The following is a 13,064-nucleotide window of genomic DNA, read 5'->3' on the forward strand; positions in this document are numbered from 1 at the left end:
ACCGCTAATGTATCTAAAAGTTATTTTTATGTTTGAGTTAGAACTCTTAATTTTATTTTTTAGATAGAAATCTTTTTTTTTTTTTTTTTTTGAGACAGAGTTTTGCTCTTGTTGCCCAGGCTGGAGTGCAACGGCACAATCTGGGAGGCACTTGAACCTCCGCCTCCCGGGTTCAAGCAATTCTCCTGCCTCAGCCTCCTGAGTAGCTGGGATTACAGGATCATGCCACCAAGCCCAGCTAATTTTCTATTGTTAGTAGAGATGGGGTTTCACCATGTTGGCCAGGCTGGTCTCGAACTCCTGACCTCAGGTGATCTGCCCGCCTCGGCCTCCCAAAGTGCTGGGATTACAGGTGTGAGCCACCGCACCTGGCCTGTTTAGATAGTTTTCTCACTCAATTTTTTTTATGGTCTACCAATTATCCTGATACCATTTATGAAATGACTGATTTTTTCATCAGTAATTTGATGATGCCACTTTATCATATAATATAATTTTGTATATTTAATCTGTTTCTAGATATTACATTTTCTTCCATTATCTACCTATTCTTATACCCATAGTGTACTATTTTAATAACTATAGCCCTATAATACCTTCAAAAAATGGAAATATTTCCTTCTTACTCTCCTTTAAAAATACGTGAATGAATATATACTAAGTGCATAAATAAATCTTTCAAAAAGATTTTATTTTCTTTATATATAAATTTATTTATATGTAAAATATTTATATATTATGTTTTTTATTTATATATATTTTATAAATTTTTAAAATATCCTGTTATTTCGATTGCGGTTGTGTTTATTTTCCTAACACCTGGTCTCGTTACAATATTGATTCAACCCAGCGATACGATTCTTCCATTATTCATTCTTCAGCAAAGTTTGTTTTCTCTATATAAGTTATTAACATTTTATTTTTTATTTTTAATTGCTATTGTAAATTTTTTAAAATTATGTTTTCTTCCTGGTTAATGCTGGTTTATAAAAAAGCTCTTAGCTACCTGTTTTCTAGTTCTGACAGTTCTTTGTTCAGGGGATTCTCTCAGTCTTGACAGAAAACCAATTGTTTGAGCTCCAACTAATTAAAATTTCTCGTCTTCAGAAGAGAAAGCATTCTTTTTTTTGTCTTTTTGCATATGCAAAATACCGATAAGCCAAAAGAGGAAGATTATTGGCTCTAAAGAAGATGCCTCTAGTATTTTACCTTGGGCTGTTGCCATATTAAAAGCACTTCTAGAGTAATCGTTTCCATATATTGAGGGGTTTTGAATATCAGGAATGGTGATGAATTTTATGAAATATTTTAGAGGCATCTATTGAGGTGCTTTTGTGAATTTATTCCTTTGAGAGTACTGATTCGCTGCGCCACTTCTCAGTAAATCACACTTGATAATGTTTTCTCCTACACTATCATAGCTTCCTTAGACCTGATTTTCATGTTTATGACAGCACCTGCAATTTCTGAACTCCTACTTTTCAGACCCCGCACATGAAAACTGAGTCCCGGGTCTTGTCCACACTTGTCACAGTGGCCATCATTCCTAGCACCAGCCACCTTCCCTGACCCAAACTGCATCAACCCACACACGGAATTACTTACTTGTTCCTGGGGCACAGAGAACATGCAAAAGCCTCTTGTCAGCATCCTGGGGGCTTCTCTGTCTGACCTGGGCAGCCTTGGGGACCCCTTGACTAACCAGATCAGAGGCACAGGCCAAGGGCTGGGGTCTCCTTGCCTTGAGTGCTCGCTCCTGCTTCCCCTAAGAATCCCTCCTCGAGTTACCTCCCTTGTTTACTTTCATCTTGTGTGGATTCAACCATCAGATGCTTGATGGTGCTGTGAAGAGGAGACTCCATGGTTGTGAACCAAGGCATGGGCAGAGATGAACCAAAGGATGGAAGGTAAGGAGGGTCACAAAGAACAGTTTCAGAGGAGTTGGAAGCATTCTGACCTTGTGAACCCTGCCCCCCGTGCCAGCTGCCTCAATGCTTACCTGGGGCCTTGAGTTCAGCATCGATGAAGGTGAGCAGCTCCTGGCAGATGCTGCAGTAAGGAACAGGCCAGGTCAGGAACCGGTGGTAGGTGCTGGCTGCCTTCAGAAGAAGATCCGAGTCTGGTGGGAAGTGTGGTGTCTAGGATGGAGGCAGGCAACAAGCAAAGAGATCTAGGTGAGAAAAGGCTCAGATAGTCCCAAACAGCCTCTGCTCCCTTTCTGGAATATTCCACAAAAGACACACATTTCCTGGCAGCAGTGTGTCCCAGGACAAGGTCAGGTGGAACTGGAAGTTACCCACAGGGAGTGAGTTTCAGATGGGCAAGATGGCACCCGGGGTGTCTCTACTGGAAGGGACTTGCTTTACCCAATGCTTGAGTGAGCCTCTCTGAAAGGCTGTCCCCTTACTGGTCAATGGTGCCATTGCTGACAATTGCTATGGATAGTGGTCTTCAATGCCTAAACCACCTTTATTTAAATAGTCTCATTACAGGTAAATGTTTATTTTTTGAGGGTGGATTCAATGGTCTTCAGTGTTATGTTATGGATAACGGTCTTCAATGCCTAAACCACCTTTATTTAATTAGTCTCATTACAGGTAAATGTTTATTTTTTGAGGGTGGATTCAGTGGTCTTCAATGTTATGTTATGGATAATGGTCTTCAATGCCTAAACCATCTTTACTTAAATAGCCTCATTACAGGTAAATGTTTATTTTTTGAGGATGGATTCAGTCAGTGTACACATTTGGTGCCCCCTGTCTGGTGAATACAGTGGGTGATCACATTGGGTGACTGAATGAGGTGAAGAATGAGGTGGACATAGAATATCTCTTGTGGCTTGTGAACAGACAGTGGCAGCAGTTCCTCCATGGGAGCCCAGAGATGCCAGGCACTATGGCGGCCACATGGAGTCACTGGAAGCCTTTCATGGTGGCTGCTCTGAAGCCATCTAAAGGTTGAAACCCATTTCACATGCCGCTGCTTGACAGTTTCTCTCTCTGCTTTTCTCCAGAGGTGTGAGGGCTCTGCCCCAGAGAGAGGTCACTCCTCCCCCTCCTCCCTCACCTCCCGCATCCTGGCCCACCTGGACTTACACAAAGAACAGTGGAATAGAAGAGCAGGGCCAGGGGGGTGAGCAGGTCGTAGGTGCCCTTCTCCTGGACCTGTGGAGAGGACGAGAAAGGGAATGAGACTCATTCACGGGGTCCAGGGCTCCCTGAAGCGGAATACAGTGGTTCTTCCTCATTCTAGCCTTGCTTTTTTTTTTTTTAAGTGAAAAGTAGTGTAATCACATGACAAATATTTGGAAAACAGACGTAAACAAAAACACTCACAATTTCCCCTCCCAAACCCAACCACAGCTGTTTGAATGTCCCTCTCCTGACACCATTTTTGCCCTGTGTATTTTCTTTTCTTTTAAATTTTATTTTAAGTTCTGGGATACATGTGCAGAACGTGCAGGCTTGTTACATAGGTATATGTGTGCCATGGTGGTTGGCTGCACCCAACAACCCATCATCTAGGTTTTAAGCCCTGCATGCATTAGGTATTTGTCCTAACGCTCTCCCTCCCCTTGTCCCCCAACCTCCGACAGGCCCCGGTGTGTGATGTTCCCCTCCCTGTGTCCATGTGTTCTCATTGTCCAAATCCCACTTATGAGTGAGAACATGTGGTGTTTGGTTTTCTGTTCCTATGTCTGCGAAGCTATAAGCTGTGTGTATATTTTTACTCCTAATGTATTTTACATATAGTAGTATAAGTAAATTTCTGTTTTACTATAGGGTCTCTAAGACCCCCTTTTTTCCCTTCTTGTTATACATTTACCTGTTATTTGTGTTATAAATTTTTTTTTTGCAGTTGGTTGTTTGCCTTTTAATTTTATAACTATTTTTCGTGTACAGAAATTACAGGTGTCGATTTTCCCTTCATGGATTTTCGCTTTTGCATGCAAGGATCATGTAAATATTCATATATACTTTCTTATTTTCTTTGAAACTTCATTTTCTGAAATGGAAATATTTAGGCTGGGCGCAGTGGCTCATGCCCATAATCTCAACACTTTCGGAGGCCGAGGCGGGTGCATCACTTGAGGCCAGGAGTTCGAGACCAGCCTGACCAACATGGCGAAACCCCGTCTCTACTAAAAATACAAAAATTAGTCAGGGGTGGTGGCGCACGCCTGTAATCCCAACTACTCGGGAGGCTGAGACTCTGCCTCAAAAAAAAAAAAAAGAAAAAAAAGGAGACATATTTCATGTAACTAGAATTTCACCTGCTGTATGGTGTCAGTTGGGGATCTCACTCTATCTTTTTCCAAATGTTTAGTCAATTTTCCCTAAACCATTTAACAAATCTTACTGATGTAATTGTATCATATATTAAATTTTGTTTATGCCCTTGGATAATATCCATCATTTTTAGCTGCATTATACTCCTTCTGGTAGACCTCCATAACTTATTACTTTCTTAGTTTCTTTTTTTTTTTTTTGAGATGGAGTCTCACTCTGTCGCCAGGCTGGAGGGCAGTGATGCAATATTGGCTCACTGCAACCTGTGCCTCTTGGGTTCAACCAATTCTCGTGCCTCAGCCTCCCAAGTAGCTGGGATTACAGGCGCCCACCACCAAGCCCAGCTAATTTTTGTAATTTTTTTTAGTAGAGATGGGGTTTCACCATGTTGTCCAGGATGGTCTTGATCTCTGGACCTCATGATCCGCCTGCCTTGCCTTCCCAATGTACTGGGATTACAGGCGTGAGCCACTGTGCCCAGCATCTTATTAGTTTCATTGTGGGCATTCAAGATTATTGTCTTGGTATTTTACATATTTTGCAATGAACACTATTATGCAGCACACTCCTTTTTCTATAATTTTGGTTATTTATCTAGAAAAGAGTTCAAGAAGTGTAGTCAACAAAGATTGTCAACATGTTTATAGACTTTTATGACCTTTGAGACATATTGTCATATTGCTTTCCAAAAGGATTTTGCCATTTATGCTATCTATATATATAAAAGTACCAGTTTCACCATGCTCTTCCTGCATTGGTTTTTATCTTTTTTTTTTTTAACAAAGAGAGAGAGAGAGAGAGAGAGAGAGAAATAGGGTATTGCACAGGCTGGAGTGCAGTGGCACGATCTTGGCTCAATGCAGCCTTGACCTCCTGGGCTCAAGCAATCCTGCCTCAGCCTCCCAAGTAGCTGAGATTACAGGTGCACACCACCACAACCGGCTACTTTTTGTATTTTTTTGTAGAGATGAGATCTTACTATGTTGCCCAGGCTGGTCTTGAACTCCTGGGCTCAAGCATTTCTCCCACCTGAGTCTCTCAAAGTGCTTGGATTACAGGCACAAGCCACTGTACCTGGCCTTTTACCTTTTGTTTTTTAGCTAATTTGTTAGGCAAAGTTTGTCTCATTATGGTTTTCATTTGCATTCATTTTATTATTGCTTTTTCATATTAGTTTACAACTTCTATTTATCCCTTTGTGAACTGCCTCTCTGATACACCTACCACACCTAACACACCACATGCACACATGTGCACACCACATGATTTAGAATTCATTGGTCAGAAGGTTTCTCGGTCCATTTTGGAACTCGTGGGGGTTGGAGATACAGAGAAAGCCCCATCATGTCTTCTGTGCTAGATGAGCTCAGTAGGCTCAAATTGAGACTTCTCCTTCTCTTTACCCTTAATAGACAATGTGTCTACCAAGCCTTGCAGATCAGACCTTTCTATGAAACCCTTCTGTATTGCTACATGGTGGTCTAGACTTTCCATGTGGGTTTATATGTTACGCACTCCAGAGGCGGTTCAGCTCTTCTGAGCTGGTTGGCTTATGATGTGGGTTAAAAAGTACCAGGTAAATAGTGGGGTCAGAACTGTGTAACCTCGAGCATCTTCTTACAGGGATAGGTAACTGAGAGTGAAAGTGACATGTTTTCCAAATCACATGTATTTAAAATAATTAAAACACACACACACACACACACACACACAAAAGAGAATTCTTTATAAAAGAGAATTCTTTATACAAATCCTCTTCCGGGATTCACAGCTATTCTGGAACTCAAGCCCAGCTCAGCACTAAACACATTCCTCTTCTTTGTCATGAAAGCCATTGATTGAACAATGAGAGGAGGCCTTAGTTTACCTTTCCGATCAGTTTTCTCTTTCGTTGTCTTTGTTTTTATGGATCTTTTTGAGGAAAGGAATTGGGTAAAGTGTCTTCTCTCTCCCTAGTCAATACATGGCCTTACCAGCCATGTCTGTAGCTGAACTCAGGACCCTAGCTCGCGTATTATGTGTTCTTACGGAATGCACCCCTTCCTAGAAACCCCTCACATGCAAGCACTACCGAAACACAAAACTCACAGGTTCCCAGGGCCTTTGCCAAGCCCCTCTGGAGGTCCAGGCACCCAGGAATGATGTTCTCTGGGACCCATTTCTCTACTCTACGAGGCCGACCCCAGCTCTGCCCTTCAGCTCCTGACTCGCCCTCACCTCTCGGGTCTTCTGCAGGATCTGCTCAAGGAGGATAAGGAAGTGGCCCGGGTCTCTGCTGACCAGCTCCTGCAGGCTCCAGCAGTTCAGACACAGCCCAGCTTGAAAAGGAGAGAGAGGCAAGGGGGTCAGTTCTGGTGTTTTCCGGCCACACTCAGGTAGGGGTTGTAGAGAAGGGGCATTTATGCTGGAACATTCTTCTGCGGTATTGCACCGAGCCTCCTTTCTTTTTTTTTTTTTTTTTTTTTTTTTTTTTTTGAGACAGAGAGTCTTGCTCTACTCCTTGAGTTGGAGTGCAGGCAATCTCAGTTCCTGCAACCTCCACCTCCCGGGTTCAGGCGATTCCCCTACCTCAGCCTCCCAGTAGCTGGGATTGAACCATAGCAACCATGCCCAGCTAATTTTTTGTATTTTTAGTAGAGATGGGGTTTCAACATGTTGGCCAAGATGGTCTCGATCTCCTGACCTCATGATCCGCCCGCCTTGGCCTCCCAAAGTGCTAGGATTATAGGCATGAGCCACCGCACGGGGCCTGGAACACTCCTTTCTAAAGTAAGTGAATCTAGGAGAAGATGCTGGATCAACACTCAACCCTACCATGCCCCATCAAGACATAATGACAAGTTCCCTGTTCCTGCATATGCAAGAGACACAGGGATTGGAGATGTGGGCTGGGATCCACGTTGGAGGATAATGAGCTCACCACGACTCTGCTCCCTGTGGGAGCACCAGTTCTTCCACAACCTCCTCTGCCCTGGTTTCCTACAGTGGGTTCTGGTACCTATGAGTTGCAGGGAGGTTAGAACAGAGGCAGAAATTGCTGGAAGAATACAGAGAGGAGCCACGGTGAGTTCCGTCCCAAGACACAAGACTGAGTCTACAGCAGCCGTGGAGCTTCCCAGGAGTGGCAATGGAGCCCAGGAAGGGGAAGCTAAATAAGTTCTATTTTAAAAGCTGCCATGAGCACTGTGTCACTCTGTAACTTCCCCAGACTTTCTTATTTTGTCAATCTCTGTTTCCCTGCAGTCAGCAAGGGTAAACCCCTAAAAATTAAAGGGACGGCCCGGGGCGGAAGAGCAGGGAGGGGCTGTGTGTATGTGTGTGTGGGGTGGGGAGTGAGAGCCCCAGGAGTGGAAATGGATTGAACTTGAACTTCGTGGAGCTCAGGCTCCAGGACCTCTCACGTGTACAGGCTCCCTCCAAAGTTCTGGAGGCTTCTAATAATGTGTCCATGTGGTCACAGGTTGTCAGATAATTTGCAAAGATCAGATATTTTTATATTCTTTTGCTTAATGATATCCCTCTCCCCAGCCCTATGAGCTTAGCCTCCATCAAAACCTGGGTAGGAGGCAAGAAAGAAAACTACCATTTATTGACCACCTACTATGTGCCAATACAGTGCTAGGCCTCTGAATACATTATCTTCATTGAGGCTCCCACTGTCCCTTCAGGAAAGTGGTTCCATTGTTATTATTCCCATTTTGCAGACAAGGCAAGTAGGGCCAGGGTTCTGGGAGGGTGAGTGGCTTGCGTAGGGTTGTAAAGCCAATGGGAGATAGCTTTAATCCAGGTCTGTCTCGCATTCCAAAAGCCAAGGACAGCCTCTCAGAGGAAGAGACATTTGAGCTGAGACCTGGATGAGAAGGAGCCAGCTATGTGCAGTTCCCAGGGAAGAATTGCAGGCAGCAGGTGCAAAGGTACTGGGGTAGGGAGGGACCAGGTATTCAACGAGCACTAGATGGCTACTCACGGAGAAGTTAGGGAGGCCAGTGAGATACGGGGCATGAAAAAGCTCTACAAGCATAAGGAATTATTTACAGCCAGGCACCAGCCTTCAGAGACACAACTGCCCGGGACTGCAGACATCCTATTTCTCAGTCCTGGGAGATGGGAAACACAGGGCCCTCCTGCTCTCCGCAGCTCTGCTGAGTTTTCCCTTATTCTACAGGGAAGAGAAGGATAGGGCTATGAGGGAACCAGAAACAAACCAACGGGAGAATTCTGGGGAGAGCTGCCTGTGGATTCCCAGCTGCTTTTTCAGAATCAGCAGTTGTGGTTTTCTAAGCAGATTCAATGGATTCTTCCAGAAGCAAAAGGCAGCCCTGAGTAGGATGAGGAAGATGCCATGGGAGAAGGGAGAAAGTGCCGGATACTGAGGTTTGACGACATCAAGTGTTGTGCCGGGCACCTGCCCAGGTGAAGCCTGGGGCTTGCCCAAGTCACACAGACAGGGTTTGACCTAGAATCTACCAGCTTCCATGCCTGGTTCAGAGCCCACCGTGGCCCCTGAGGCTTCCTTGAGCCCTCAAACGCCTCCTGGGCTCCCTCAGACCTACCTGACCAGGAGGTGGAGCGGCGGCCGAGGCTGAGTCCATGCAGGCAGCGTTCCAGGGCATGCTGGATGCGGTCCTCCGTGCATGTCGTGGCCCCTGGCTGCATCCTGGGTCATTGCCTGCATGGGGGACAGACACCAGTCAGCTTGTTGAGCTCCCTTCCCAGAAAGCACCTGGTCCAGTAAAGACAAGGGGCGCTCACAGTGCAGCGCGATCAGCCCAGCCCAGCTACAGATCAGGTGCTGTGGAAACAGCACCAGGGGCCTTACAGCTGCCTCCAGGGTAGGAACGGCGTCTGGAGGGCCACATCTGAGCAGCAGGACAGAGCACCCCTGCAGCAGAACAGGACAGAGGTGTGGGAAGTAAGGGGTCAGGGATGGGAGCAGAGAAGTGGAAAGGGATCTGCTTTCCCCACTGGGCAGTGGGGAGCGTCACCAAGTACCCAGGGAGTGGTCAGACCCCAATGGGCTGGGCAGGAAGACCCTGAGGGGAAAATCAGAATCACTTGGAGGACTTTTTCTGAATTTCCAGGGCTGTGTTTTCCAAACCTCCAGGGATGGGGCAGGAGTGTGTTCCTGATGAGAAGGCCACAGGAACTCCCTCAATATGCTTGGAGGGAGCTCCCTCTGATTGGGTGCCCAGGTCACAGGCACCTGTTTCCTTTCTGCCCTAACCTCCACTTTTGCCATTTTTCTTTCCTTCCCCTGGGGCTTGGCAATGTTACCTGCCATTCAAAGACCTACCCTGCCCTCCTTCCTCATCCTACTGAGGAGAATCCAAGGGGTGGTTAGCTGAGCTGGAAAGTCACTGAAGTGGGAATTTCAGGAGGGTTTTAGCCCCGTATGGGGAACTGAGAGCCCCCAGCAAGACCAGCCCAGCTTCTTAGTTATGTATGAGGGCTCCCGGGTCTCTGGGGAAGCCACGGAAGGTGATTTGGCACAGTGAGCAAGCCTGGCTCCGGCATCCAACAGACTTACACTCAAACCTGGACTCTGATATTTGCTTAACTATGTGACTTTGGGCAAACACTTTAACTTTTCCAAACTTCCACTGACTGATCTGTAAAATGGGATGACAGTGGTGCTAAAGCCTCATGGGGCTCTTGGGAAGATAAAATGCTGTGGCAGATGCACTGAGTAAGCCTCCAACACGCGAGAGCTGTCCTGCTACAGTCATTGCCATCATCGCCCCTGGCCCCAGGGCATGTCACTGCACTCACCCCTTCTGGGCAGATCCCTTCACTGGCCAGTCAGGCCAGGCCGTAGAGGGATGCCGAGAAAGCTGCAGTTCAGCTCTGGAAGCCAGAGGAGGAAGCACAGAGCTCAGAGCTGAGCCATGCAAATGACATACAAAGAAGGATAAAATCCTAACCTGGGTTCAGCTGTGCGGCTGGAGTATTCGGCTTACGGAGGTCCCACACAGGCAAATCCTCCTGCTTTCCCAGCCTGGGAGGCACCACTGGCCGAGTGAAAACTAAGCCCTTTGTGAGCTCTCCAGCATCCTTTCATGGTGTCTGTGGCAGGCTATGCATGCCAAAGCCGGACGGTGCAGCAGCGGGCACACAGGAAGCGGCACACGCACCTTGGTTCCATTGCAGGTTCACTGACGGTCTGCCATGTGCCAGGCACTAGGGAGATAGCAGTGAACCAAGCAGCTGTGCTCCTTGGTGGGGGACACAGACACTGAGCAATGGAACCAAGAAAGACGTGATTCCAGAAAGTGAAACGTACTGTAAAGGATAGTGCTGGGAGTGGGACAAGTGGGGACCCCGCTACAGGGTGTTGGGGGGTCAGGGAGGTCTCTCTAAAGAAGGGACATTTAAGCCGGATGAGGAAGCCAGGACAAGTGATGGGGAAGAGTGTTGGAGGAAGGGGAGCCAGCCCATGCCATGGTCTGGGTGCAGGAATTAGCTCGCGGAGGACCTGGACCCAGGAGCATAGGCCAGGGTGCCGGGCTGGCCCAGGAGACAGACTAACCCATTAGGTCCCACGCCTTCTGGCTGTGGAGGTGAAGAGCTGAGTTCAGAAAACCTTTCACGGGGGGCTGGGCGCGGTGGCTCATGCCTGTAATCCCAGCACTTTGGGAGGCCAAGGTGGGCGGATCACTTGAGGTCAGGATTTCGAAACCAGCCTGGCCAACACGTTGAAACCCCATCTCTACTAAAAAAGATTTTTAAAAATTAGCCAGGCGTGGTGGTGGGCACCTGTAATCCCAGTCACCCAGGAGGCTGAGGCAGGAGAATCGCTTGAACCTGGGAGGTGGAGGTTGCAGTAAGTTGACATCACGCCACTGCACCCCGGCTTGGGTGGCAGAGCGAGATTCCGTCTCAAAAAGAAAAAAAAAAAAGATAGAAAACTTTTCACTGGTGACTCAAGACCTTGGGTGTGTCCATTAGCAGCACCTGGATGCCCAGAGACATCCTGAGGCCCTTCCGTGTGACTTTTACAGTTGCCTTTGGGGCTTCTGTTAACACCTCCACAGGCAGCTCAGGTAGTGAGTCCACTGACCCTGAGCCAGACTGGGCAGACCCCTCCCTGACCTGGGATTGTGCTGCTACCTGGCATGGATGAGCATCTGTGGGGACTGACACCTGTGACGAAGGCTCATCCTTCTGCCTCTCGTGGCAGCCCGACCATAAGACTCTCTGGAGGTGGGTCCTATTCCAGCTCAGGGCTAACGGCACCTGCTGGAGGAGGGAGAACACTAGGCACCTTCACATGGATGAGCCTGGGGCATAAACGGCTGGCCCAGATGTCATCAACAACCCTTTGTCCTCAGGCTGAGATCTCCCAGGTTACCCCCCGGGGCAGGTTCTTGGAGGGAGCTCAGAGACCTCATTTTACAGAAGGGGAGGCTGAGGTCCAGTAAGGATAAGGGGCTTGTTCAAGGCAGCTGGGAGAGAGTTGCCACTGGTATAAACAGACAAGGGGATCAGGGAGGACTTTTTATTTTCCAACTGTGGCTGAGACCCAATTCTAGGGACAAAAAGTACTAAATGCTCTGCATTCTAAAGTTCTAAGAGCCATGGAGTATTGTCAAGGATGTGGGCGCAACCACCCCGGTGGGCTTGCTGGGAGGTGTCAGTGCAGAACCAGCACAGTGATCCGCCAACCCCTGTCGTTATAAGATTGGGAAGAGAAAAAGGGTCTTCAACCATTCTGGAAGGTTCTTCCTTCTCTCCCCAAAGCTGAGGGCAGAGGGCTTTCAGAGAAGTCCTGACACAGACTGGGATGCCCAAAGGTGAGGGTGCTGCCCTTTGTTCCTCACTTGCCTGCTCCTGTGCTGCCTGTGAACCATGGCAGGGCTGAGACAAGGGGCAGAGGGGGCCATCTTGCAGACCCACTGTTGGACAAGTCAAAGACGTGGGCTCCAGATTGGAGTGAGAGGTGGAACAAAAGCGGGGCTTGAGCCATTTGTTGTTACTTTTCTAGAGGGCTGCCAGCTAGGCGAGGGAAACCTACCAGAAGGAGGCTGAAGGCTGGACCAACTTTGCAGGAAGCTGGATGGGGCAGATTGAAGACGGGAAATTGGTGGCACAGAGAGGTTAAACAGCTTGCCTAAAGTCACACAGCTAGGAGATGGCAAAGCCAGGGTATAAACCCAGAGAGTCTGGGGTTTCAACCACTAGAATACATTGCCCCTCAGCACAGTCAGAGGCAGTTACTGGAAGAAAAATAACACCAATTCCCATCTCTACTTCAACAAGCGAAGACTTGATTTTGCTTTAAGAGGTAGGCTGGGCATGTCTGTAATCCCAGTACTTTGGGAGGTTGAGGTGGGTAGATCACCTGAGGTCCGGAGTTCGAGACCAGCCTGGCCAACATGGGGAAACCCTGTCTCTACTAAAAATACAAAAAATTAGCTGGGTGTGATGGTGCATACCTGTAATCACAGCTAATCGGGAGGCTGAGGCATGAGAATGGCTTGAACCCGGGAGGTGGAGGTTGCAGTGAGCCAAGATCGCACCAGCCTGGATGACAGAGCAAGACTCTGTCTCCAAAAAAAAGATCTAGACTGTCAATTGCTGGGGATTCTGAGCCCCACCACGTCCATCTACACCAGCTGCCCCTCACAGCCCTGCATCCTCCAGAGAAAGGGCCGAGGCTCACAGGAGTATGTGCCAGAGGGGATACCGAGCAACACTCTCTCGGACTGCACCGGCAATGACTGTGGCGGCTCACAGGGCCCAGGCATCTCTAGCCTGGAGCATGGGCTGAACCATGTG

The 13,064-nt window shown here is 47.7% G+C and overlaps 1 protein-coding gene across 4 annotated transcripts in view; it reads right to left on the minus strand.

Moving 5' to 3' along the window:
• PIK3R5 (phosphoinositide-3-kinase regulatory subunit 5) overlaps positions 1-13,064 on the minus strand; it is an 87,126-nt gene that overhangs the window by 22,608 nt on the left and 51,454 nt on the right. For 3 of the 4 annotated variants that reach the window (XM_009189661.4, XM_003912329.5, XM_031657371.1), the window contains exons 2-5: positions 8,843-8,958; positions 6,507-6,607; positions 3,096-3,164; positions 2,000-2,138 (exon numbers count right to left, since the gene is read on the minus strand). In XM_009189661.4, coding sequence (XP_009187925.1) covers positions 2,000-2,138; positions 3,096-3,164; positions 6,507-6,607; positions 8,843-8,945 — 412 coding nt within the window. In that variant the 5' untranslated portion in view covers positions 8,946-8,958. Of the gene's footprint in view, positions 1-1,999; positions 2,139-3,095; positions 3,165-6,506; positions 6,608-8,842; positions 8,959-10,210; positions 10,474-13,064 lie in introns of those variants that run through there. The other variant, XM_017950344.3, reaches the window with a different exon arrangement.

This window comes from Papio anubis, chromosome 17, assembly GCF_008728515.1.
Source record: "Papio anubis isolate 15944 chromosome 17, Panubis1.0, whole genome shotgun sequence".
NCBI classification, from domain to species: domain Eukaryota; kingdom Metazoa; phylum Chordata; class Mammalia; order Primates; family Cercopithecidae; genus Papio; species Papio anubis.